Source organism: Cherax quadricarinatus, chromosome 23 (genome assembly GCF_038502225.1).
Source record: "Cherax quadricarinatus isolate ZL_2023a chromosome 23, ASM3850222v1, whole genome shotgun sequence".
Lineage (NCBI taxonomy): Eukaryota > Metazoa > Arthropoda > Malacostraca > Decapoda > Parastacidae > Cherax > Cherax quadricarinatus.
Window position 1 is genome coordinate 28,258,416 of NC_091314.1, and position 22,874 is coordinate 28,281,289.

General features: G+C 36.7%; 1 protein-coding gene across 1 annotated transcript in view; it reads right to left on the reverse strand.

Annotated features, from left to right (window-relative positions):
- Positions 1-4,480: 4,480 nt before the first annotated feature.
- LOC128685728 (transmembrane 7 superfamily member 3) overlaps positions 4,481-22,874 on the reverse strand; it is a 34,921-nt gene continuing 16,527 nt past the window's right edge. The window contains exons 4-10 of the mRNA XM_053772305.2: positions 19,533-19,789; positions 15,516-15,699; positions 13,868-14,035; positions 12,247-12,399; positions 11,937-12,037; positions 11,251-11,413; positions 4,481-7,269 (exon numbers count right to left, since the gene is read on the reverse strand). Of these exons, the coding sequence (XP_053628280.2) occupies positions 6,704-7,269; positions 11,251-11,413; positions 11,937-12,037; positions 12,247-12,399; positions 13,868-14,035; positions 15,516-15,699; positions 19,533-19,789 (1,592 nt within the window). The 3' untranslated portion in view covers positions 4,481-6,703. The remainder of the gene's footprint in view (positions 7,270-11,250; positions 11,414-11,936; positions 12,038-12,246; positions 12,400-13,867; positions 14,036-15,515; positions 15,700-19,532; positions 19,790-22,874) is intronic.

Sequence of the window (22,874 nt, forward strand, 5' to 3'; positions counted from 1 at the left end):
TAATGAAAATAAGAAAAAATTTTGGAGTGAGTTAAACAAGTTAAGAAAGCCTAGGGAAAATATGGATTTGTCAGTTAAAAACAGAGTAGGGGAGTTAGTAGATGGGGAGATGGAGGTATTGGGTAGATGGCGAGAATATTTTGAGGAACTTTTAAATGTTAAGGAAGAAACAGAGGCAGTAATTTCATGCACTGGTCAGGGAGGTATACCATCTTTTAGGAGTGAAGAAGAGCAGAATGTAAGTGTGGGGGAGGTACGTGAGGCATTACGTAAAATGAAAGGGGGTAAAGCAGCTGGAACTGATGGGATCATGACAGAAATGTTAAAAGCAGGGGGGGATATAGTGTTGGAGTGGTTGGTACTTTTGTTTAATAAATGTATGAAAGAGGGGAAGGTACCTAGGGATTGGCAGAGAGCATGTATAGTCCCTTTATATAAAGGGAAAGGGGACAAAAGAGACTGTAAAAATTATAGAGGAATAAGCTTACTGAGTATACCAGGAAAAGTGTACGGTAGGGTTATAATTGAAAGAATTAGAGGTAAGACAGAATGTAGGATTGCGGATGAGCAAGGAGGTTTTAGAGTGGGTAGGGGATGTGTAGATCAGGTGTTTACATTGAAGCATATATGTGAACAGTATTTAGATAAAGATAGGGAAGTTTTTATTGCATTTATGGATTTAGAAAAGGCATATGATAGAGTGGATAGAGGAGCAATGTGGCAGATGTTGCAAGTATATGGAATAGGTGGTAAGTTATTAAATGCTGTAAAGAGTTTTTATGAGGATAGTGAGGCTCAGGTTAGGGTGTGTAGAAGAGAGGGAGACTACTTCCCGGTAAAAGTAGGTCTTAGACAGGGATGTGTAATGTCACCATGGTTGTTTAATATATTTATAGATGGGGTTGTAAAGGAAGTAAATGCTAGGGTGTTTGGGAGAGGGGTGGGATTAAATTATGGGGAATCAAATTCAAAATGGGAATTGACACAGTTACTTTTTGCTGATGATACTGTGCTTATGGGAGATTCTAAAGAAAAATTGCAAAGGTTAGTGGATGAGTTTGGGAATGTGTGTAAAGGTAGAAAGTTGAAAGTGAACATAGAAAAGAGTAAGGTGATGAGGGTGTCAAATGATTTAGATAAAGAAAAATTGGATATCAAATTGGGGAGGAGGAGTATGGAAGAAGTGAATGTTTTCAGATACTTGGGAGTTGACGTGTCGGCGGATGGATTTATGAAGGATGAGGTTAATCATAGAATTGATGAGGGAAAAAAGGTGAGTGGTGCGTTGAGGTATATGTGGAGTCAAAAAACGTTATCTATGGAGGCAAAGAAGGGAATGTATGAAAGTATAGTAGTACCAACACTCTTATATGGGTGTGAAGCTTGGGTGGTAAATGCAGCAGCGAGGAGACGGTTGGAGGCAGCGGAGATGTCCTGTTTAAGGGCAATGTGTGGTGTAAATATTATGCAGAAAATTCGGAGTGTGGAAATTAGGAGAAGGTGTGGAGTTAATAAAAGTATTAGTCAGAGGGCAGAAGAGGGGTTGTTGAGGTGGTTTGGTCATTTAGAGAGAATGGATCACAGTAGAATGACATGGAAAGCATATAAATCTATAGGGGAAGGAAGGCGGGGTAGGGGTCGTCCTCGAAAGGGTTGGAGAGAGGGGGTAAAGGAGGTTTTGTGGGTAAGGGGCTTGGACTTCCAGCAAGCGTGCGTGAGCGTGTTAGATAGGAGTGAATGGAGACGAATGGTACTTGGGACCTGACGATCTGTTGGAGTGTGAGCAGGGTAATATTTAGTGAAGGGATTCAGGGAAACCGGTTATTTTCATATAGTCGGACTTGAGTCCTGGAAATGGGAAGTACAATGCCTGCACTTTAAAGGAGGGGTTTGGGATATTGGCAGTTTGGAGGGATATGTTGTGTATCTTTATATGTTTATGCTTCTAGACTGTTGTATTCTGAGCACCTCTGCAAAAACAGTGATAATGTGCGAGTGTGGTGAAAGTGTTGAATGATGATGAAAGTATTTTCTTTTTGGGGATTTTCTTTCTTTTTTGGGTCACCCTGCCTCGGTGGGAGACGGCCGACTTGTTGAAAAAAAAAAAAAAAAAAACATATATATATACATATACATATATATACATATACATATATATACATATATATACATATACATATATATACATACATATACATATACATATATATATATACATATATATATATATATATACATATATATATATACATATATATATATATATATACATATACATATATATATATATATACATATATATATATACATATATATATACATATATATATATATACATATATATATATACATATATATATATACATATATATATATACATATATATATATACATATATATATATATACATATATATATATATACATATATATATATATATACATATATATATATACATATATATATATACATATATATATATACATATATATATATACATATATATATATACATATATATATATACACATATATATATATACATATATATATATACATATATATATATACACATATATATATATACATATATATATATACATATATATACATATATATATATACATATATATATATACATATATATATATACATATATATATATATATATACATTATATATATATATACATATATACATACATGTATATACATTATATATATATATACATATATACATACATGTATATACATATATATATATATATATATACATATATACATACATGTATATACATATATATATATATATATACATACATATATACATACATGTATATATATACATATATATATATATATATATATATATATATATAACTTGTTTATCTCACACCAAAACTTTTTCTTATTTTCATCAAAGTTTCTTGACAGTGCCTCTCCTACTCTATCATCTGCTCTCCTTTTGCACTCTCTCACCAGTCTCTACACCTTTCTTTTACTCTCCATATACTCTGCTCTTCTCATAACACTTCTGCTTTGTAAAAACCTCTTTTAAGCTACCTTTTTCTCTTTTATCACATCCTTTACTTCATCATTCCACCAATCACTCCTCTTTCCTCCTGCACCCACCCTCCTATAGCCACAAACTTCTGCCCCACATTCTAATACTGCATTTTTAAAACTATTCCAACCCTCTTCAAGCCCCCACTACTTATACTTGCACTAGCCCACCTTTCTGCCAACAGTTGCTTATATCTCACTCTAACTTCCTCCCCCCTTATATGAGAGTGTAGTGGTACCAACACTCTTAAATGGGTGTGAAGCATGGGTTGCAAATGCTGCAAGGAGGAGGCAGCTGGAGGCAGTGGAGATGTAGTGTCTATGGGTAATGTGTAGTGTAAATACAGTAATTTGCAGAGAATTTGTAATGTGGAAATTAGGATGAAGTGTCGAGTTACTAAAAGTATTAGTCAGAGGGCTGAAGTGGGGCTGTTGAGGTGGTTTGGTCATTTAGAGAGAATGGAACAAAGTAGAATGACTTGGAGACCGTATAAATCTGTAGGAGGAGGAAGGCGGGGTAGGGGTTGTTCTCAAAAAGATTGGAGGGGGTAAAGGAGGTTTTGTGGGCGAGGGGCTTGGATTTCCAGTAAGCGTGCGTGAACGTGTTAGATAGAAGTGAAAGGAGATGAATGGTTTTTGGGACCTGACGAGCTGTTGGAGTGTGAGCAGGGTAATATTTTGTGAAGGGATTCAGGGAAACCAATTAGCTGGACTTGAGTCCTGGAAATGGGAAGTACAATGCCTGCACTTTAAAGGTGGGGTTTGGGATATTGGCAGTTTGGAGTGGCTATCTAAACTGTCATATCTGGGCACCTCTGCAATGACAGTGATTATGTATGAGTGATGGTGAAAGTGTTGAATGATAATGAAAGTTTTTTCTTTCTTTTGGGTTACTCTGCCTTGGTGGGAAATGGCCGACATGTTAAAAAAAAAATTATATAATTTTTTTTCAACAAACTGGCTGTATCCCACCAAGGCAGGGTTGCCCAAAAAGAAAACCGAAAGTTTCTCTTTTTAAATTTAGTAATTTATACAAGAGAAGGGGTTACTAGCCCCTTGCCCCAGGCATTTTAGTTGCCTCTTATGACATGCATGACTTACGGATGAAGAATTCTGTTCCATTTCCCCATGGAGATAAGAGGAAATAAACAAGGGCAAGAACTAGTAAGAAAAATAGAAGAAAACCCAGAGGGGTGTGTGTATATATATGCCTGTACATGCATGTGTAGTGTGACTCAAGTGTAAGAAGTAGCAAGATACCTGAAGCTTACATGTTTATGAGGCAGAAAAAACATACCAGCGATCCTACCATCATGTAAAAACAATTACAAGCTTTCGTTTTACACTCACCTGGCAGGACAGTAGTACCTCCCTGGGCAGCTGCTGTCTACCAACCTACTGCCGGTTAGTTGAAAGAAGTTATATACATATATAATTTATTTATTAAAACATTGGCTGTTTCCTACCAAGGCAGGGAGGTCACAACACAACAGTGTGAGGAGATTATCAAGAACAGTACTAAATGACATGGGGTAGCCTAGAAAATGAGAAGTTATACTGTACTGCTTGTAGTAATAAGAATTTACCCGCTTCCTGCCTCAAAATTTTGAACGTCGTCTCGACACAATTGTGAAGAGTGACAACCCTGAAGCTATGTGACCTGGTCACAAGCAAAACATATTTAAGAAAAGCAAGGAAATAAAAAATTTTCTTAATATTTTTTGCCATCTATTTAAATTGCTATAATTCTTTATATCGTAAAACAAGATGCACGATATATAAACTTTCTTGTACACTATGTATATAGTTTGTGATGTAAAAATTAAAAATGACTGATTCTGACAAATGCATTTATACATCACTGAAATGTATTAGGTTAATCTTTAACTGCATGGTATTTGTTTTAACCCTTTCAGGGTCCGTCCCGTAGATCTACGGCTTTACGGTGAGTGTCCAAACCGTAGATCTATGCCATGAGCTCAGCTCACTCTGATAAACTGTGAGTGGTACATTTGGGCCTAGATATGAGAGAATACATCTATGTGGTATGTGTGCACCACATAAAACAGATCCTGCAGCACAATGTGTATAATGAGAGAAAAAAACTGAAATCATGATTTTTCGATTAAAACAGCAACTTTGCAGTGTTTTTTCATGTTTTTTATAGTTGTATTTGCGATTTCTTGGTCTCATTTGATAGAATGGAAGACATATTACAAAAATAGAGATGATTTTCATTGGTTTTAGCACTGGAAATGGCTTGAAACTGAGCTCAAAGTAGCGGAAATGTTAAATTTTTGCCGATATTCAAGAGTAAACAAACGACCTCACACGTCTAATACATGCCAGCTGGTGGGTCTAATATACATTCACAAATATGGTGATGATATTTATACAATTATTACAGTATTGCATAACAGTAAATCTTCTATTTTTTGGTGTGAATAAAAAATCAAAATGGAATTTATTTGTAAAGCCTCAAAACATAACTAATGAACAGAGGAAATGTTAGTTTAGTGCCAGGAATGCCTACATTGTTTATTCTGGACCCTATTTTGAAATTGGAATATTTTGAACTTTGTGTTAAATTGGCCAAATTAACAATTTCCGATCACTTTATTTTGTAGTGGAAACAGTTGACTTGGCGATTTCTTGTGCTCAATCGATAGAATAGAAGTAATACTAGTGAAATAGCTAAGAATTTGGTTGATTGGAATAATGTAATTGGCCTAAAATGGGAGTCAAAGTCGGCAAAATCGCCGATTCGTAAACATCGCTGACACATCAAAATTCGCGAGAGCATAATTTCGTCAATTTTCCACCAAATTTCATACTTTTTGTTTTATTACCTTCACAAAAAGATTCTCTACGATTTCATAAGAAAAAATAACAAATTTTTTTTTTGAAAATTCTTGGACACTGGTGCGTGACTCCAGATTTGGGCCTTGGACCCTGAAAGGGTTAAAGAAGAAAACAATGCCATATTACTACCTTAGAAAAATTATTGCACCTAAAAATGCAAGTTAGGAAAATGTATAATCTTCACTACTGTAAACACAACAGTGATCAACTATTAGTGATTCTTTAAAATGCTGATATAAACTACCATATATATAAACTATAAAACATTCGCTACACAAGAAAAAATAATTACAACAAATGTCATGAATACTTGACCACAAGACAGTACTGAATAGCTGCAGTCTCCTTAGAGATCGAGCCAGAAGAAATGGCAAATAATGAACAATGTATAATAAAGGAACACAAGTAAATATGTTCGAAATTTGCACAGTAACACAAACAGGATGCTTCTTACCCAATAAGTTACGATTAATTTTTTACTACCAATTCTCAAATGTCGAAAACATTCCATACCTCGTATTTGAGTAAATAATACATTAGTTGCATGCATGTGAATTCACATGTATAAAGAAAATAAATATGGGCAATAATAAGCATATTCGGAAAAACTGAGCAGACTGTCCATTATTCCACGTACCAAGGGAGCACAATGTGAGCTGTAATGTTGTACCAGGACTGGCCCCAACTACCACATGGCAATGCTTTAGCAGTTATGTCTTTGGAAAAATCTCTATCTAGTGATAAAGCATTAAACTGTTTTGCTGTCTATATTTATAGAATTCAGTGCTGCGAATTATCTGTGTACTCATCATCAAGTACCACTTGAGATTTTCTGAAGGTGCAACATGTCACTCCATCATCAAGAAGCTGGGCCTCTTCATATTCTTCACTCTCCCGCTGCACAAGTCTCTCTCTGTCTCTTCTCAACCAAGACTGCAGTCTCTCAATCCACTCACAGACTCTTGCCTTAATAATATTAAACTTTGAGTCGTTACAATCTAAAATGGAATCTTCTGACTGAGACATAGTACGCACCCTTTGGAAGCTCTCGTAGCCAGACTCCAAGGAATCTTGCCTACTGCAAGTCACTCTTTGATACAAGACTCTAAATGAATAATGTACTCTTAAAATCCACATTGGTTGATCTTCTATATCCACACCCCCAGGATCTGGATTCATGGGTAGACAAGCAAACAGCTTATCAAAGACAAAGTTGCAGAACTTCTTAGTAGCTCTCCATGAGGAAAGGTTGGGTGGATGAAATGGTGGACTTGACTTTTCTCTGTACAACTGATAAGCTGTACCACATGTAAAAAGTATAATCCATAAACACAGCAAGATGATATCTGAAAAAAAATAAGGAACATTATGTATCATTCATACACAGCAGTCAAACTGCAATGCTTGACCACCTTGCATTAAGATTAGACTGGAAGCTTGGAAGGAAGTAGCATTTTTATGAATCGATTAAGACTAAAATGAGTGGAATTTGATAAAACTTAGGATTTTACATTATGTTGAAATTGGCTAAAATGTGCCAGCAATGTTTAAGTTTAACAATTTACTGATGTCAAATTATGATTGTTTTTCAATTTTATATTGTTTGTAATGTTTAACACTATGTACTGTATCCCTTAAACTGTGCATGACATATGCTACAGCATTTGTGTATGATGTATGCCATATTCCCAATTTTTCCTGCCTTCAAATATGCTGATTACCACAATTTTAGGTCTCAGGACATTTGTCTGGGTTGTCAGGCATCTCTTCAGCCCAAAGGAAAATATCGATAGCTGCTGGGTCAGCAGAGGGCACCAACTGTAAAACTGCCTCAGTCAGTTATTCTGACAGTGGCTGGCTGGAAAGTGCTGACATAATGACAATGACAAACATAATTCTAATTTGAAATGTAAACATGCCACACAGTGAACTTTGATTAACGCTGACATCGACAACTCTAATGCCACCCTGCCAACACCACACGTGACACCTGCTGCCCTGCCAACAAGTTACTCTTCTAGATGCCCTGCCAACATTACATATAGCATCATCAAAACTCCTGATACCAACAACTGTCTTGTCAACACCACATGTGACACCACAACCCTGCTAACACAAATTGTGGCACCAATAGCACACCAGACAACACCATTTGCCCTGCCAACACAAATTGTGGCACCAATGGCACACCAGACAACACCATTTGCCCTTCCAACATTACATGACACTCCACCTGATGCCTTACCAACAACTGTGGCACTACCAGTACCCTTAATACCACCAGTTACTGTGCTAACCCTGCCTGTGACACCAGCTGCTCTGCCAACTTCCCCAGCCAGTGACCCCAGCAGCTGTCCTGCCAACACCACATGTGGCACCACGAACAGCAAAGATATCACCAGTTTCCCTGCCAACACTACATGTGGTACCACTAGCACTCTTGTCACCACCAGCTACCCTGCCAACACTACATGTGTCACCTTCAACAGCTCTGACACCACCAGTTGCCTCACTAATAAAGATACACAATATTACTGTAAGTGGTGCAATATGGCACTGTGCCTGTCTCTATATTTCAAAGAATATCTCACCTTGATTATTATTATAATCAAGGGGGAAGCACTAAACCCGTAGGATTATACAGCGCCTGTGGGGGGATGTGGAAGGTATCCAGGGAATTGGAGCACAGATCCAATTCCCTAGATATAGAGCCCCTCACCAGCATTAAGGAACCTTCCTTGAGGGATATTTCACCTTGAAACAATTGTAATATCATAAGAGTTCACTGTTCATAGTTGAAACACACAATAACAGTCATCAGAAATAATACAACATAGCACTGGAAAAAATTTACAGTAAATATTACTGTTGTGAATATGGTGTAATGTACTTCTCCACCTTTTCCTAGTACTAAAACACAACTATTATAAAATGTTCTATCCAGTCTTAGACATTAAAAAACAAAATAAAAAATATTACTGAAAAAGTATACATGATTACATAAAAAATAAAAAACAACCATTACTTGCTGGAATCATGACAACTGTGCCATTGCCAGGTTATTTTCTGCCAAATTCAATGCTCTGTAAGTCGGTAAGTTTTGAGCAGATTTTTTTTTCCCTTATTCTACCCAGAAAAATAAACACTTTGAAATAATAAGAAAAAATGATTTTTTATTTTTTCAAAATTGTGCCACATCACCAACACTTTTCTGTCAAGTCTGCAACTGTTTAAAGGTTAGTACTTCAAACATGGGAAAATGCATAGCTCAACATTACTCCACTCAGAATATGCAGTATAAATTGGAGCAAATATTTTTTGAAATTTTTTACTGCTTTAGTCTTCTAGCTCTTTGTACAAGGAATACCTATGACATCACAATTGTTTCAAGGAATAATAATACACCTACCATCTGACTTACGACCTGCTCGACATACGACCACTCGACTTATGACCGTGTTTTTTTATGCCAAATTTCTGGGAAATAAATTTTTTTTTGTGATGTACACAGTGTTTATCCTAAACCTTACAGTATAAAATACAGTACTAACAGCATAAAAAGTAAAGTAAAAAATGAAATACCAAAATAAAACAATAAAATAAAGTCATTACAAAAATGTGATGTTGATATTCAGTAGTAAAGTTTGACTTACGTCCATTTTAACTTATGACCAGTTGGTCAGAACCAAGCTCGGTCGTAAGTCGGATGGTAGGTGTACTCACAAAATGGAAATATGTCACATGGTTTGAGTATACTGGGTTATTGTAGGTTAATTAATTTTTTTAATACGTTGGCCGTATCCCACCAAGGCAGGGTGACCCAAAAAAAAAAGAAATAACTTTTATCATCATTCAACACTTTCACCACCATTCATACACAATCACTTTGCAGAGGCACTCAGATACTACAATTTAGATGTCTCTCCAAACTGCCAATATCCCAAACTCCTCTTTTAAAGTGCAGGCATTGTACTTCCCATTTCCAGGATTCAAGTCCGGCTAACCAGCTTCCCTGAATCCCCTATTTATATTATATATTTAGGTTTGAAGGAATATCCTAGGTTATACATGTATAAACAATATTATTTGCACGTGTCCATAATACTTGTGCATTTTTCAGACCACTATAAAATATATATTTACAAGGAAATCTTATGATATTACAATTTTCTCGAAGTGTAATGCTTATGGAAATGAGTCACATTGTTTAACTATACTGGGTTATCCTAGGTTAAAGCTACACAGTGTGTTTTTGGCTGAATTCCACTGTTAGTATTATGGAATTGTAATAAATTTGAAATAAGGCATCTTCCTGGAAGTTGCACACCCTTTTTGCTGGTAGGGAAGCTGGTGGTGGAACAAGAGGTCCTGGTTTCATTGTTTGCTGATGTTAGTTATGCAGTACTACTCATGATGCACTTCATGGACCTGCCTGGTCTTTAGATTTTTTCAAAGGCATGAAAAGGTTGTAGGGGACTCAAGCAGTTAAGGTGAGGTCAAATGGGCATTAAGCAGTCTTTGAAGTGAAGCAAGGAGGTAGTTGAAGGCAGTGCAAACCATGTCTGAGATCACTGTGTAGTGCGAGTAGTATGCAGAAAATAAGGAATGAAGTAATTAAAAGATGGTAAGATGATTTGAAAAGTATAACTCAAAGAGCAGAAGGGGGGTTATTGAGATGGTTTAGCCATGCACAAAGAATGAAGTAAAATAGCCTCAAGTGAGTGTACAAGTCTTGGGTGGATGGTAAGAGGTGTAGAAGATATCCAAAGAAGTACAGAGGCTTGAAACTTTAGCAGGTACGTGTGTTATATAGGAATGAGTGGGGGCAGGAGATATAATATGCTGTTGGGATGCAAATATTGTAATATCTATGAAAGGATCCAGGGATCTGGACTTAAGTTTTGAACATAAGTCAATAGTGGATGAGGACTTTCTGATAAAGCAGCTACAGGGTGAGTGAAAGTGTTTTTATGTTTTATCACAAGTGAACTATGAGAGAGAGAGGTAGGCAGAGAAGACATATCTATTGTTGTTGCCTATACAATGCAGCACATTTAATTGCAACAAGCACAAAATGCAGGCAAACAGAAAACCAACAAGTGACCATTACAATGCAGTCTATTAACTGCTTGCAATAAACATTAAAACACATATCTATTGATACCAGTACAATGTAATAGCCTATCATTCTTTGCAGTTTATGATTACACTATACACAGCATCTTACTCAGTTACTCATTTCTGATGATCCGTCTCCATTCTTCAATGCTCCCTTAGTGAACAATACAGTAATGACATGCAACCTATTTAATTCTTCTCATACTCACCACAGACTTGAAATGGAGGGTATCCCACAGCTGCTGAGTAGTTCACCACAGTCATGAGTCCAATTACATTAATCACTATATATGTTAGAGATGATCCAAAATAAAATGCAAAAGGAACTATAAATGCATAAGAACCCAGCAATGTACAGGAGAAAATGTGAACCTGAAAAAAAAAATGCTTAACATTTAGCTAAATGTAATGCAAAAAATTATATCATACAATATAATTTTTTTTAATGCACTGTACATCTCCCACCGAGGCAGGGTGACCTAAAAAGAAAAACGAAAGTTTTCTTTTTACATTTAGTAATTTATACAGGAGATGTTACTATCCCCTTGCTCCTGGCATATCAGTCACCTCTTGTGACATGCATGGCACAATATAAAGTTTTATTAATATAACACCAGTATGAGAGAATTACAATGCTTCATTTATTATGACATGTATGATGTAAATGAAAAATTATTCATGGTAATATTCATGACTGACTGCTTTTAAGCTATTAAAATACAGATTATTCCCCTGACATGCACAAATTAAAGGTACTGTATTTTATTTAGGGGCTATTATTTGTATACTCATATGGGTTTTCAATTTACTTAAATAGATAAATTTACATGTAAAAAAGACAAATGAAGACCAGTATTGTATTTAGAAGATTTTATGTGACATTACAGAAAATTACCTTTTTAATATCAACAATGGAATAGGCAATGATGATCACTGCAAAGAAGACAGGAAACACCACAAATGCTGAAAGGTTTGTGGTTTTGGGTGCAATGGCATCTGGAAAAAATGTATATTCCAAGGGGTGGGTATTAAATTAAAAACACACACAGGCAGTAAAACTTATGGAAAATTATATCGTCATAAAGATTAAATATACAGGTAATGCAATTAGGTAATCAAATAATAAAGAGTAATAATTAAATTCACTATCAGGTAAAACAGAGTGGATTTTTATATTACATATTTACCAATACAGTAGTACTAACATCTGAGGAAATAAGTGATAATCATCCCTACAAAGATGACGGCCATGACAATAATCAGCAAGGATGAGTGGAAGGGTCGCTGGAACTTGTGCCAACCTATGAGCCACAATACACCACCAGCTAGGGCTCCAACTAAAGTACCCCATTCCAGGGCTGAAAAACAGTAAAGATAACCTCACTGTATTTGCATCTCTCCTGAAACTCACAGACTGACTCTGATAATATATTTTATTTAGAACAGGAACTGAACAAGTTTTGACATCTCTTGTTGTTTGAACATAACCACTTGACAAGACTAAAGTATTAACATTTTCATGAGAAAGCACTAAACCCACAGGAGTTGTACAGTGCCTGGGAAATGGGAGGCAATAAGATTTGATCCAAGGAAAGGGAAGGTAATTTTCAATTCCCTGGATCAAGAGTCTTTTGCCAGCATTGGGGCTCTCCTCTCTCCTGGAGGGCTGCAAGGCTAAAACACTAATCTCTTTTAACCCCTTGACTGTCGCAACCCCAAATCCTGAGGTGTCTCCTGGTGTCAAAAAAAAAAAAAAAAAAAAAATTGAAATGATAGAGAATCTTTTCCCGATTGTAATGACATAAAAAGAACATAATTTGATGGAAAACTGGTGGAATTACACTCTCGCGAAGTTAGTGACCTCGGCGATATTTACGAATCGGCGATTTCACCCACTTTGAGCCCTATTTTCAGCTAATTCCATTGTTCCAGTCAACCAAACTCATAGCTATTTCTTTAGAATTCCATTTTTTCTATCGACTGAGTACAAGAAACTGCCCATTTACCGATTTCAACTACCCAATAACGTGGTCAGAAATTTGCAATTTGGACAGTTTCACGAAAATTAAAAAATATGAGAATTTCAAAATAGGGTCCAGAATGAACAATGCAATCATTTCTGGCTCTAAAATAACATTTTCTTTGTTCATCAGTCATGTCTCCAAGCCCCTCTGATATTACTCTTGCTTTCTAATTTGAATTTTTATTCAAACCGAAAATAGAAGATTTACTGTTATGCAGACTACTGCAATATTGTAATAATTGTATAAATAATGTCAACCCATTCATGACTGCATATTAGAATGGCTACTTGGACATTTATTGGAAAATGACATAATTTGTTTACTTTTGAACATCGGCAAAAATCAAACCTTTCCCCTACTTTGAGCTCCATTTCAAGGCTCTTTTCATAGTAAAACCAATCAAAATCACCTCTATTTCTATAATATGTTTTCCTTTCTTTTAAATGAGACCAAGAAAAAAAGAATACAACCATAAATACTATACGAAAATAGACCACAAAGTCGGCATTTTAATTAAAAAAAAAATGGTCTTTTTTTTTTATTATGCACTGCATGCTGCAGGATTTTTTTTATATGATGCACACTGACCAAACAGACCCATTCTCTCACATATGGGCCTACCAGCTTTTTCCTGCTTGATGTGAAGCCGCTAGAATTTATGAGTATATATATGTCAAAAACTGTGGCTTGTAAGAAGTATATATACGACCAAAACAGTCAAAGGGTTAAAAGTTATGAAGATTTTGCATAAAAATTAAAATAAAAGAAATTATATGAAGGAGAAAAACTTAAGTAAACTAACCAATGATATTGCTGGTTGTGCCTTGTGCACATAAGAGGAAAAAGACACACCAGAAGAAAAGGAAGCCAGAGGTGAACATGGTGAAATTCAACCACCGGTGACCCAGGAAAAGCAGTATACCTCCAATGAAGAGCAGCGATGCACAGAACAACTTTGCCATTGGAGTTACTGTTAGGAACACAGACAAATGTAAAATACTACATGTTTAATGCACAGGTACCTAATCAAGATAATGATGACCAAGATATAGATTAATTTTCAGAGAATATTTTTTTTAACACATCAGCCATCTCCCACTGAGGTAAGGTGACCCAAAAAAAGAAGAAATGCTGGACTAATGTTGGCATGCCAGAGGCATGCCAACATTAGTCCTTTCACTGTCCTGACCCTTGAAATTAACATTGCTCTCAGTTTAACAAAAAAAGAACTGTAATGATAGAGTCTTTTCTGAAGGTAATGACACCAAAACTAAGAAATTTGATGGAAAACTTATGGATAATATTATACAGGCTCTTGATACAATTTATGCATCAGTGATTTTGTCCAATTTGAGTCCTATTTTGAGCCATTTCTGTTGTTCCATTCAACCAAATTCTTAGCTATTTTGCTAGAATGCCTTTTGTTCTATCAACTGAGCACAAGAAACTGAGCCAGCATGAAGGTTCCTTGACGCTGACTCATTGACGCTGGTGAGGGACTCTTGATCTAGGGAATTGGATCTGTGCTCCAGTTCCCTAAATTAATAAAAAAATAACAGTAAAATAATAATAATAATAATAATAATAATAATAATAATAATAATGATGAGCTTCAGAATGCCGCCAACTCATTGCATCATTTATCTAGCCAACTCATTGCACTGTTTACCTCGAGGATGATGTCCATGGAATTAAAGCATGAAATCATAGATAAACAAGCAAAGTGTGTGGGTTGTAGGTTGAAAGGGAAGCTCGCTCATAACTCGGATGTTGGCTCGTAACTCAGAGCAGAAAATCAACCGAGTGACTGCTCGTATTTCAAAAAACTTGTATGGTGGGGCACTCATAAGTCGAGGTTCCACTGTACTAAAATTTTTCCATTACAGTACAGTATAAAGAAATATTAAATAAAATATTTCTTACATCTTCGGAAACCACTATTCAAATGCTTACTGAAAGAATACATAACAGAACTCCTGCTGTAGCTCTTCTTTAGCCATATCCAAAGTGCAACTCAGTGCAGTAATAAGCATACATTACACTTCACCAAGTTCAATTACTAATTTCTGACATATTGCATGTACATACAATGAAAGATTTCTTGCCATTTTTAATTTTATATTCTGGAAATCTATTATCCTATCAAAATACTATTTTACAACTAATTACCATATTTTCTGGTACGTAAGGCCCATGACAAAAATATCAATGGTAAATCAATAATCACATTCAACCGCTAATCACCCTCTTACTTTACAATGAAGCATAACCCAAAGCCTACCCTTGTCCCCTGACCTTGAGCCTATACAGTGCAAGGTGATTTTCCAAGACTTTTTGTGGGAAAAAAAGGTGTACCTTATATGCCAGAAAATGTGGTACTGTTTTTTTATATTGTGGAAATATAATTTGTTCAGGAATTTTCAAATGGTTAAAATCTATTAGTCACTAACCAAGTTTTGTACATCTGTACTCTTCTGCCTCAATGAAATCACAACCATAGGAGACAGCAGATGAGTAGAGTGTGCCATGAGAGTTATTGTACGATACAACGACAGTGATCACAGCCCCAACCCCAGAGTAGGAAACAAACCAATTGTTCAGCTGTTCAGCTGTATTGTTTTCTGCTGCTGCTACCTGTTAAAGCATGAAATACATCTTAAAATCTACTATACTAGAACTGCAACAATTACATAAGTTAGCAATACCTGAATGCTGTAACAGTCAAAGACAGAGTAAAAGCACTAATGGCATATTGATTACGTACTGAACTGTCTTTATGGTGATATTATCACTCACAAGACAAGTGCCTCTGCCCAATAAAATTGCCCCTCCAGTCAAAAACCTGAAGTTTATGTAGATGAGTGAGCGTGAAGAAATTTTTTTTAGAAAAGTGTGTAAAAGAAAGACAACAGTAAATGCAAAAAAAAAAAAAAAAAAAAAAAAACAGGATAAGAAAATGTAGAAATAAAGAAAATAAAAAATTAGATCTTAGAGTGGAAAGAAGGTGTACAGGGAAAGTGAATATTGTGCATTTAGACACCTGGAAGTGAATGTATAAGATGGGTCTATGAATGGTAAGATAAATAACATTAAAAGTTACCAAAAATGAAGATGAAGGAGTATTAAGGAATCTGTAGAAGGAAAGAAGCATTAGTGGAGGAAAAAAAAAAAAACTGCATCAAAGAACAGTGATTTTCAAATGTTGTAGAGAGGGGGCTGGAAGCAGGATAATCTTTTGTCAGAGATCAGTGTGTAGCATAAATATTATGAGGAATTAAAATCAATAGTGTGGTGAAAGGAAAAGCAGATAACGAGAAGATAAGAAGATTTGGTCATGTAAAAAGAGTGGATCAAGATACAGGATCAAGAGGGTGCACAAATATATGGTGAATGTATGAAGATGGCAAAGTTCTGAGGAGGGTTGGAAGAAGGGTGTAAATGAGGTATGCATTAAGAGGTAGAGGCTTGAACATTCAACAACTATTAATAAGCATGCTAGATTAGACTGGAAGCAAGTGACCTTTGGGATTTAGTGTGCTGTTGGGGTGTCAGCAAGAAACTACCTATTTATGTATTCAGAAACAGTGAATGACCAGGCCAAACTTCTGGAGGTGGGAGGTATGGTATCTACCTTTCTCTGAAAGTTGGGTGGGAATGTTGTGATTCACTAAGTCAACATTGTACCATGATGTGTGACTTAAAAAAAAAAAATGCTAAGGTATAAGAGATGGTTTTTTACTTCTTTGTATCACTAAACCTTGATGGTAAATAACCTATTTTGCTAAAAAATATGATTACCATATACACTATAATGGTCTTAATTAGTTATAATGATAGTGATTATAAGTACAGTGGAACCTCAGTTTTCATCTTTAATTCACTCCAGAGAGTCTGACAAAAAAACGAATTCGACAAAAACTGAAGCAATATTTCCCATAAGAAATAATGCAAATCCAATTAATCCATTCCAGACCCAAAAATATCAACAAAAAATACATTTTACAGAGAATAACTATAGTTTTACATACAGAAAACAATGAGAAATAAATATAAAGCACTAATGAAATGGATAAATGAACATTTAACTCACTTTTAGCTTTATTGAAGACTCTTGTTGGTGTATGGAAGATAGTGAGAAGGGGAGAGGGAGGAGAGGTTATCTCTAGCACCATCACTACCACCCTCTACCACCATCATTACCACCTTCTACCACCATCACTACCACCCTCTACCACAATCATTACCACCCTCTACCACCATCATTACCACCCTCTACCACCATCATTACCACCCTCTACCACCATCACAACCATTACCACCCTCTACCATCATCACTACCACCCTCTACCACCACTGAATTCTATCACATTTCTCGCCTTCTTTATCAAAGGGCTGGCACTCGAAACTTTCTTCAGCCCCATGGTTGCTTATTTAGCAGTCGCGCTCAATAAACAAGCACAAAAAACAATGGATTATTACGAATTGTTTTGTATGAATGCACAGGGTAATGTTCACTCGACACGAAACAAAGCCAGACTGACCCAGAATGCGTGCATGGAATGCTTTGTGTGGGCATGGGCAGACAGACACATTCGGTATGGCGGATGAGAACCGAGGTAAATGAATGAAAACTGGGACAATATTTTGAGGAAAAAAGTAATTGAAAACCGAATTCGACGAAAACCAGGGCAAATGAAAACTGAGGTTCCACCGTACATATAATTACTAGAAAGTATATAAAATCTCTATCATCTAGTGATTATATCATCTGTTACAGTATAATCATTTCATTTGCTTATAGCTAACATTCGTCTATAATGGTTATGTTTCTGTGTTGGTTATGCACACTAATAATTATCTACATGCAGATCTGAAATTATTTTTATAAATATTTGAATCTGAATGCTTTTATAATATTTATTCATAGAGATTGTGAGTAGCGTAACAACCATTGGTGTTGACGATAAAGATCATAATTTGTAGTGTGCCAAAGTGTCAGTAAAGATATCAGTGGGTATCAGTTAATTTTCATGGTATTCATATCGGCCTAAAGGCAAGTATCAGTATCAGCAAAATTTTGATAATGTCCTATCACTAATTATACTGATTACCAATAATCTAAATGATTATCTACAATCAATATGCTGTACATAAGTATCTACCTAAGTGAGAAACATAATATTTCCCCAAAATGTGCAGGGTGAGCACAATGGCAAAAGAAAGCCATCACTGTTGGTGCCGTACAACAGTTCTAGTTAAAAAAGTTAGCTAGAATCTTCATTGAAAGTGGGACTAGGAGAGGCGAGTAGACAATAAATACCTGTATGTCAGGGTATCAAAGTACAAGTCGAAAATAAAGTCACCAAATTACTTTGGACTGCCAGAATGACTTGACATTTTTGCACCTTCACTGAATGTCTCTCCATGATGCAACCATGTGCAAGCCTGGTGACCAATACTCAGTTGTCAGAGTACAGTATCCAATAACTAATACAGGTAGGCCATCACTAATCTGGCAGTCAGTTAACCGGTTCCATCAGTAATCCAGCACTAATTTCAGCTAGCATAATTTCAAATTTCATCATTATATCGACTCAGAAATTGTGCAGATGGTTGTAAATAGACAGCAGCAAGCCAGTGGAGGAGAAAGCAGTGATGAAAATGAGGAAGATGTAGCAGATCTCTAATGATAGGTTCAACTGTAATTCAGCAAGCTTGCTGGTCACTACTATTGATCAGTGACACTACCAACTATATTTTAAGTGCTGTGATATTAAAGGAAAGTTCAGCTTGAAAAAGGAATGTCCTGAATTTTGGAAAGTTCCCTGAACACAAGAATAGCAAGGGACCTAGCAATAGATGACCCTTAGGAAGATGGGAGGATGTGTAGAATCACTTTCAATGTCTGCAAAGATGAGGCAAGCATTGTAACAAAGTGGATTACAACAGCAAGAACTGTTCATCCTGCTGTGAAAATACTAGCTAGCTGTGGCAGTCAACCTTGGATTTCACAATAAGAAAAAAAAAAAACCATCACAATGGAGGCTATGGAGCTGTAATATCTGAAAAGTAACATATGAGCTTGAATAGAAATGATCAAGGAAGAAAGAGAAAGAGCCAAAGCAGAGAGCGAGACTTCAGGAATGCGAGGTGAAGAGCAAGCTTGGATGATTAAGGCTTCCCAAGGTGGGAGGGAGAAATAAGAGATAAGAACAGAAGGATGAGATAGATCAAGGACCTCTACATGGGTTTGTAGGTATAAAGTCAAGGAATGCAATAGAGACAATGATTAAAATTGTTAGAACTATTACTGTAATTTCAGAGAATTCCATAGGTTGCAGTATTATCAGGGCTATGTGAACAAACAAGATAATAGGCCTTGAAAATCCCACAATGAATGTAATACTTAAATGGCATAAACCAATCTCTTAATGAAAAAGTAATAAATAAAATTTAATTCCACTCACAGATTTAGCATTTTCCCTGAGTCCTTGAAGAGTACTTGTGGCAATCAGCATGTTCCAGTATTTCTTCTCACTCAAGTCCCTCTCATACATATAAGCAAGAAAGGTTTCATACTTGAGTTGACCGTCTGCGAGTGAATGGCCTAAATCAGGATAGGAAGCAGCACGGTAGGTGACCTTTGTTGTTAGGATGTTGGGTTCCATTACCAGATAAGGTTGAGTGAGGTTGTGTGGAGCCTTATAATTACCAGGAATTGGCTCTGTATTTAAAAAAAATATTTATGTGGTGGAGACTGTAATGAACTGTGTTCTGTTTTGCAGATCAATTATTATTCATGAATATTTCCTTTAAAAATGGCTTTTAAAAATTTTATATTTTAGTTTCATAACTCTCAAACCTAGCATGTAATTTAGCGGGAACAAAGTATTAAGATATTAATTAAACATCTCACTGGAAGCTGCAACATCCTATTCCATAAGACTTAGTTTCTTGGACTCAACACAAACTAAAAAGGTATCCTGATACATGAAATAGTAACTTCACCCAACATAGGTGATGTTACCAAATGACCACTTTTAAACACTGTTACTACTGCACAATCATGGCACTCACTTCTAGACTGCTGCACTCAAAAGTATAGTACTGTAGTACTTACATAATCTGGCAAAACAAAATGAAGTTCATACCCTACATAAATGAATATTCAAACATCCGGTATCAGACACCTGAATAGAAAATTAAATACAGTTACAATAAAAAGCATTAAAATCTATGTTAAGGAATATTATGACCAAGAAAAAATAATTATGCTACAATAGAAAATATAACTAACCATATATCTAGTCTACATAAATAGCATTTTCATTTCTTCTTTTTTAATACACCAATCATCTCCCAATGAAGTATGGCGACCCTAAGAAGAAACACTTTCATTATCATTCACTATCACTGTCTTGCCAGAGGCATGCCAACATTACAGCTCAGTTGCCCCTCCAAACTGCAATATCCTCACCCCTCCTTCAGCATGCTTGCACCATACTTCCCACCTTCATGACAAGTCCAGCTAACCAGCTTCCCTGAATCCCTTCTTGAATTTTACCTTTTTTACACTCCAAAAGCATGTTGTCATGAAAACCACTTGCCTCTACTCACTCCTATCTAATACACACCCATGCCTGTTGGATGTCCCAGCCCTCACAAACCCTCTCCCTCCAACTTTTCCTAAGATGACCCATTCCCCCTCCTTCCCTCAACTACAGATATATACAGTAGGGCCCCCACTTTACGGTGTTTTGCCTTACAGAGTTCCGCTAATATGGCGATTTCAAATTATGACAATCTCTCTATATGGCTTCCCATCTTTCTAATATGGCGTGCGCCACCCGGTTTGTTTACATTCTTCGTGAGCACCGCGTCTGTCCATTATGTTTGGAAACTTTCCAAAATTTCACATGTTTTAAAGTTATTTTATATATTATATTTTTTTTTATTATCACACTGGCCGATTCCCACCAAGGCAGGGTGGCCCGAAAAAGAAAAACTTTCACCATCATTCACTCCATCACTGTCTTGCCAGAAGGGTGCTTTACACTACAGTTTTTAAACTGCAACATTAGCACCCCTCCTTCAGAGTGCAGGCACTGTACTTCCCATCTCCAGGACTCAAGTCCGGCCTGCCGGTTTCCCTGAATCCCTTCATAAATGTTACTTTGCTCACACTCCAACAGCACGTCAAGTATTAAAAACCATTTGTCTCCATTCACTCCTATCAAACACGCTCACCCATGCCTGTTGGAAGTCCAAGCCCCTCGCACACAAAACCTCCTTTACCCCCTCCCTCCAACCCTTCCTAGGCCGACCCCTACCCCGCCTTCCTTCCACTACAGACTGATACACTCTTGAAGTCATTCTGTTTCGCTCCATTCTCTCTACATGTCTGAACCACCTCAACAACCCTTCCTCAGCCCTCTGGACAACAGTTTTGGTAATCCCGCACCTCCTCCTAACTTCCAAACTACGAATTCTCTGCATTATATTCACACCACACATTGCCCTCAGACATGACATCTCCACTGCCTCCAGCCTTCTCCTCGCTGCAACATTCATCACCCACGCTTCACACCCATATAAGAGCGTTGGTAAAACTATACTCTCATACATTCCCCTCTTTGCCTCCAAGGACAAAGTTCTTTGTCTCCACAGACTCCTAAGTGCACCACTCACTCTTTTTCCCTCATCAATTCTATGATTCACCTCATCTTTCATAGACCCATCCGCTGACACGTCCACTCCCAAATATCTGAATACGTTCACCTCCTCCATACTCTCTCCCTCCAATCTGATATTCAATCTTTCATCACCTAATCTTTTTGTTATCCTCATAACCTTACTCTTTCCTGTATTCACCTTTAATTTTCTTCTTTTGCACACCCTACCAAATTCATCCACCAATCTCTGCAGCTTCTCTTCAGAATCTCCCAAGAGCACAGTGTCATCAGCAAAGAGCAGCTGTGACAACTCCCACTTTGTGTGTGATTCTTTATCTTTTAAATCCACGCCTCTTGCCAAGACCCTCGCATTTACTTCTCTTACAACCCCATCTATAAATATATTAAACAACCACGGTGACATCACACATCCTTGTCTAAGGCCTACTTTTACTGGGAAAAAATTTCCCTCTTTCCTACATACTCTAACTTGAGCCTCACTATCCTCGTAAAAACTCTTCACTGCTTTCAGTAACCTACCTCCTACACCATACACTTGCAACATCTGCCACATTGCCCCCCTATCCACCCTGTCATATGCCTTTTCCAAATCCATAAATGCCACAAAGACCTCTTTAGCCTTATCTAAATACTGTTCACTTATATGTTTCACTGTAAACACCTGGTCCACACACCCCCTACCTTTCCTAAAGCCTCCTTGTTCATCTGCTATCCTATTCTCCGTCTTACTCTTAATTCTTTCAATTATAACTCTACCATACACTTTACCAGGTACACTCAACAGACTTATCCCCCTATAATTTTTGCACTCTCTTTTATCCCCTTTGCCTTTATACAAAGGAACTATGCATGCTCTCTGCCAATCCCTAGGTACCTTACCCTCTTCCATACAGTTATTAAATAATTGCACCAACCACTCCAAAACTATATCCCCACCTGCTTTTAACATTTCTATCTTTATCCCATCAATCCCGGCTGCCTTACCCCCTTTCATTTTACCTACTGCCTCACGAACTTCCCCCACACTCACAACTGGCTCTTCCTCACTCCTACAAGATGTTATTCCTCCTTGCCCTATACACGAAATCACAGCTTCCCTATCTTCATCAACATTTA